The sequence below is a fragment of the Microchirus variegatus genome (assembly GCF_963457635.1).
Source record: "Microchirus variegatus genome assembly, chromosome: 3".
NCBI lineage: Eukaryota > Metazoa > Chordata > Actinopteri > Pleuronectiformes > Soleidae > Microchirus > Microchirus variegatus.
The window spans coordinates 21,597,575-21,603,981 of record NC_139804.1 but is presented as its reverse complement, the minus strand read 5'-3'; the positions used below and the strand labels follow the sequence as shown (position 1 = coordinate 21,603,981).

The 6,407-nt window shown below is 38.6% G+C and overlaps 1 protein-coding gene across 1 annotated transcript; it reads right to left on the bottom strand.

The window, feature by feature from the left end:
• Window positions 1-1,648: 1,648 nt before the first annotated feature.
• LOC310925021 (T-cell surface glycoprotein CD3 delta chain) lies at window positions 1,649-4,572 on the bottom strand (the record flags this gene model as incomplete). Its single annotated transcript, XM_083886887.1, has 5 exons — window positions 4,494-4,572; window positions 3,944-4,141; window positions 3,702-3,839; window positions 1,814-1,881; window positions 1,649-1,711 (listed from the first exon to the last, which is right to left on the bottom strand). The coding sequence occupies exons 1-5, from the start codon at window positions 4,540-4,542 to the stop codon at window positions 1,649-1,651; spliced, it is 516 nt and encodes a 171-aa protein (XP_083743013.1). The 5' UTR covers window positions 4,543-4,572.
• Between the last annotated feature and the right edge of the window lie 1,835 nt (window positions 4,573-6,407).

Sequence of the window (6,407 nt, the reverse complement as noted above, 5' to 3'; positions counted from 1 at the left end):
TAGAGGTGATGAATACTTCATGTTCTTTAACCTTTGACTCACGTCAATTGTCTGCACCCCAAACAACGTTTATGTTTAAAGTCACAGTAGACATGGTGGTAGAGATGGTGAAAGACAATTCCGTTAAGTCGCTAAAAACAATGGAGTTTGACACGTGTGAAAGACATCAAACATGTCCAGCTTTTTAAATTTGAGTTTTTCTTCTTTTCATACGAGTCATTCCAAGAGCCTGACACTCACAGATGGATCACTGGAGACACTCTTTGGGCTAAATTTGCTTAAAGGTGCCATATGTAAGAATGTGGCCAAAAACAGTTACTACATTCAAATTCAAAATACCGAGGTCTTTTAGGTTTCGTTTTCTGACGTAACTGGCAACCTGTGGTTGCTTGGCAGCTGAGACTCTACTGACTGCAATGATTGGTAGACGGCGGTAGGTGGTGCCACATGCCAAAAACATGATTTCAAAACATAAACATGATTTGCGGTCTGCAAAATATTTTTTTTAATGCAAATATTTTGTCTGTACTGTTGTTGTTGGTGAGTTCAGTTTGTTATATGAACATTATTCCTGAGTCTCTGTGACATATTAGGAGGATTTTATGGCCAGTTGCTTTAGATTTATTACATAATGCACCTTTAACCCTTTAACACCAAAGCCTTTCTTGCTTATTTCAACCAAGGGGTAGGTGCTTTTGCCCAGTTTTCCAAGAATAACTTTCAATATCTTACAGTTATTTACAGTTTACTGCATGTTAAAATAGTGCATTAACAATTTTTAATTAAGAAAAGCAAAACGTTTTATTTAGAAAAAAACAAAAAACATTGTATTATACATTGAAATTTGAACAGTGAGAAAACTATCAGAAATAACATTTGTTTGACTTTTTGTCTCAATGTCCAAAAACAGGCCTGATTCAACAGCATGAACGAAATTACCGTACTAACTAACTACATGTTGGCGTTGACGTGCAACTTCTTAGCTTTCAGAAACCGCTGGAATTTATCAGATAGCACAAAGGGATTATTGTATAACACATGTATACAATTATAATTTGATTCATTTATCTTTTGAAAATGCCTTGTTTGGTGTTTTAGAAGCGTTTGTTTAACACCATGTGGATAAAACTATGACTCCAGCGATCCTGCTTATACTGCAGCAACTTCTGGTACCAGCTTTGGGTAATAGTTGGCTGATTTCAAGTTTACATTTTGCAAACACAGTAATTTTTTGGGTCAGCGGAGAAATAAAAAATCATTATTTATATTAACATTACTTTGAAGCCACTTCCTGAATTAGCTGTTGTAGCAGCCCTAGTTACAGACTGGAAGGAGGAAAGGAAAATCCAGAATTGGTGTGTGAGGGGAAAAAAAGGTTTTTAATAAAAGCAAACGCAATACATGGAATCAGGTCACTCAACATGCGAGTGGTAAGTCTAAGTAATACTATGTTAAAACAGCAAATGACTTCAAGGCAGAGCGACGCTCGTCAACCAAGTGACACATCTACAGGCGTGCTGACCACAGGAACAAACACCTACTGATGTTTGAGCTGCAGTGAAGAAGAAGAGAATATACAGTACAGAGTGTTTTCAGCAGTCGCACAACATGAGCATGGGGTTGAATCAGGAGGCGAGTCCCCACCCGTCTATCTTCTGTTGTTAATGACATCATACTCGTCTTTCTGACCACCTGCCTTGAATCGCAGGCGCTGAGGGATTAAATGTATGGTTAGTATTATATGTTTTTTTAAACAAACAAAGATTCAATATGGCATATACTACAGTTGAGAGGCCTTCACATTTAATCTTACCTGGTAATGTTCATTGGGGGCTCTGCTGTTCCTTTCATTGGGGACAATATTATGCTGTCGATCAGAACCTGAGGATAAATATATTCCCAAGACATTAATGAAAATGAAAGCTTTGAAAGTGATCAATAAATGTACACAATCGCAAGATATATGCACATTCATTCCTAATCTGTAATAAAATACAACATACAGAACTAACTGAATTCTTTATTAAAAGTAAGATTGCTGGGTTTTAATACATTTTTTCATTACTTACTATACAATCCCATGAACTCGATAAGCAGAAAAAAAAGAAAGAAACCCAACATGAATTCTGAAAAAAAGTCTGAATTCTGAGATTTAAGAAAAAGTCTGAATTCTGAGATTAAATAAAAAGTAGAATCTTAAGAGTAAAGTCAGCATTCTGAGATTAAAGAAAAAGTAAAATTCTGAGATTAAAAAATAAAGTCTGTAAGATTAAAGTCAGAACACCGAGAATTTTAAGATTAAAGTCAGAATTCTCAGATAAAAGAATAAAGAAAAAGTCAGAATTCTGAGATTGAAGTCTGAATTCTGAGAATTTATTTTGACTTTAATCTCAGTATTCATGCTTCTTTTATTCTTAAAAAAAAAAATTACATTCCGTTCACATGTTAGAAGTTCATTTTAAATTATTTGAACTAAATCAATCTAATGTCAGCAGATTATACTTTCTGTGAAAGCACGGGAAGTCGTGGTGGCCCTGACGGTAAAAACACAAACAACATCCAAACCAAATACAAAACACAATGATATAACATTACAATGAAATTATATTATGTGACGCAAAAGGTGAGGCATATCAAGAGTGTGATGGGACAAAGCCCATGATCAAGATGCTGGCAACAGTTCAATGTTATTTCCTGTCTCCATTGTCTTCGTGTCACTGCAGTGTCTTTACGGGAATTTTTTCGCAGAGTTGGTTGGAAAAGAGGAGGGAAACCATTAGGGCAAAGTTTAACAAAGGACACTCACAGGATGTCAGCTTTGATATTGTCGAGAGAAGAAAAAAAGAGTGTTTCTATTTCCATTATTCTGAAATATTGCCATGTTTTGACCCTCAAGGCCACAAATGACTTCAAAAAAAAGTTACAATTTGTGCATTATTAAACATTAAGCTTTTTGTCAACAGTGTGAAGTCAGTGTTCTAATAGTGTCAGTTCTTAGGCCTTATTCGTCTTGTCTTACAGAAATAATTCAGGGGTGGCCCACCCATAGAGGGCGCTAGGACATGTTCTTGTGTGCAGACCTGTCAGCGCCAGTGTGGACGCACGTCTTCTCCACAGCAGGTGAGACAGGTGATGAGTCAATCATGTCTTTATAAACTTTTGTGGATGTCAAACTAGTTTGAAACAACATCATAGTGTCACAGCAAGACACAACACTCTGTGTCTCTCTCCCTCTCCCTGTGTCTGTGTCTGTGTCTTCCTCCCTGTGTGTGTGTCTCTCTCTCTATCGCTCCCTCTGTGTGTGTGTGTATGTGTTTTGTCTCTACCTGTGTGTCTCTCTCTCCCTGTGTCCTGTGTGTCTCTCTCCTCCTGTGTCCTCTGCGTGTGTCTCTCTCTCCCTGTTTGTCGTTATCTTTGTGTGTGTCTCTTTCTCCCTGTGTGTCTCTCTTCTCCTGTATCCGGTGTGTGTCTCTCCCCCTGTGTGTCTCACTAAATCTCACCAAATCTGATCTAAGATCGATCACCCACCACTTTAATCCACATCAGTTTTTTTGGGGGGGATTCGTGTAGTGCTTTTTCATTCTCTTTTCATTAAAATACGCGCAGAAATTTTTTTTTTATCACCAGCTGAGAAATATAATCATGATTTCATAATACAAGCAAGCAAATATGACATATATAAATGAAGATAGATACTGTACTTGTCTTGTGAGCCTTAACTGGACCACTGTGGGACGCGATGAGATAGACCGCCACTCCCATCACAATCGTAGCCACCACATTTCCAATTGCTAAGCCAGCTAGTGAAGATGTGTCCAACTCAATGCAATTGTCACAGGCTGCACGCACACACACACACACACACACAATTAATAATGTACTGTATAAGTATAACTGGTAGAATTATGATGTAAAACCTTGCAGTCCCTGCCGCAGAACTTACTTCGAAACATCACATAGATCGTGGAGTGCTCTTCGTCTTTCAAGTAACATGTGTAGTTTCTTGAATTTCTGTCTTCGTAAGCCAACTCCAGAGACTGCGTGCTATTGTCGTCCTTTTCAAAAAATGCTTCGTTTACACATTTCAGCCGAATCCCATCTGGTATAGTCGTCACTGTTATTTTACCGTTTGCCTTTAAACCTGAGCAGAAGGAAAACACATAAATAAAGACACAAAGCCAGCAACCTGTGTTCTCACTGATGAAATATCCCTACATGCATGCTCTCATTTGTGAAATCATAATTATACACCAGCATTTATCCTTCAAAGCAGTTTTCTTACTGTATGTCCGTTACAGAATGAATGCTGCGGGAGGTAAACTTTTACATTTAAATCATCAAAGGTGTTCTTTCTCTTACAGGAAAAAAAACAAAAACAACCTCAGATTGACGTTGTAAAGACAGATATGTGTCCTTATTTAGATTTTTTTTAATAATTACAAAAAATAGATAAATAAATAAATAAAAAACTGAAAAGGATGACAGAGGCCTACCTGACAGTGTCCAAAGCAGTAGCAAAGGCAAAACTAACTGGCATTTCATTGTGCGCTGAGTTGTGCTGACGACAGACCAGATCACTGTGAATAAAAAAGAGAGAATAGAACAGAAGACAGGAAGAGCACCATTTTCTTGTCCCAGTCAACCATTTTAAGGGACTGTTACAGAGAGCAGAAGATAAATGACACAATAACACAATAAGATGCGAAGTTATGAAAATGTAAACCTCAGAGAAAAGAGCAGCTCTGTCTCATCCAGTCTCTTCCAACGTGTCTCAGTGTCTCACACCGTGTGTGTGTGTGTGTGTGTGTGTGTGTGTGTGTGTGTGTGTGTGTGTGTGTTTGTGTGTGTGTGTGGTGAGGGGTACGCGATTGTGATTGGCCGAGGATGCAGTGTCTCTGAGACTTCCATCAGATGACACCGTATGTGCAACACTAAGTTACTAACTTCTCTTTTGCTTTAATTGAATTGAATTGAACAGAACAGAAAATATGATGCATCATTATAAACTGTGAAAACACTTTTAAAGCTACTATATGCAAAGTAAAAAGTAAATTACACATTGCACTGCAACGGCATCAGTGATGCAATCACAAATATACATGAAAGTATAAGCTTTGATCGAGTTAAGAAACATGTGCATGTGCATGTCATGTGTTGAAACTAAACCCAAGTGACTTCATGAAACAACAACATTTAGAGTGAGTTATTAACCAATCCTCTCTTCAACCACTTCATATAGTACATGGTGTGTATAAGTATAGTATACTTTGTTTTCATCTTTTCAAAAGGCACAAAAAGAAGAAAGGAAGAAAAAGCGAATAGTTACCTCGGCCAACAAGGTCGTTTTTGCACTTCTTTGTTTCTCTCTCACACGTAAATTGGGTTAGGGAGATGTGACACCGACCCCCAATCCCTGGGTGGTGTCAAAAATGGTGCCGACATTGTGATTGATCCGTTATATATTGATTGAGCTGAGCGAACCTGAGGAAGCCTCGGGCGAAACGCACTGTTCACTCCAATCCCAGTCATTTTTCATTGTTATTTTGTGCTTTAGTTCCTGCGACCGACCACTGCCCTTCAGTTTCATTCCCTGACAACAGGGGATCTCCTTCTTTGTTACTGCTTTGTTTGTTTTCCACAAAAATGTGAAAAGGTTTTTTTTTCAGGGTGGAAAAAGATAGTAATAATGCATCGATTGTCACGTTAACATTTTTTGACTTTGCACAATTTGGTGTGGATATTTTTTTCCTTTCTAGTTTTGATAATGTTGAAATGAGTCAGTCGGTGAACACCGTCTGACTGTCTGGTTTCTTCGCGAGGCCCACGGAGTCGCTCCATCTGGTACAACAACCATGTGTGTGAGTGTTCAGATAAACACTTTAATTCTCTGCCTGTTGTGAATGTTTGTCCCACTGTCGGTGACACTCTACATTCACAGCCAAGCACAGATGAAGAAGAAGGAGAACACAACAACACCGCAATTCTGTTTCCTGTATGAAGACAAGCCACAACGACATGTGACCTAGAGTGAACACCTGGCGCTCACATATGTAGAAACACACACACACACGGGGAGACAGAGAGAGATTTGTGCAGCGGTTCTTCCCTTTATTTGGATATCTTAAATAAGCTGAACCCCGAACCTCACCTTTAAATCTTAGCCCCAAACTCAACCAGGTCCTCAGAAAAGAGGTTCTACCTCATTAGAACCAGGTTTTGGTCGCCATGAGGATTACTGGTCCTGACAAGATCGGCATTTATGCCAGAAAAGGACTTCCAGAGGTAACAAGTGCACACATTTACCCACACACACAAATACACCACACTTCCTACACCTGCTACTGAACTGCTATACACACACACAATGAAAATCCTCTTCCATTTCCATTTCATAAATCACCTTACAG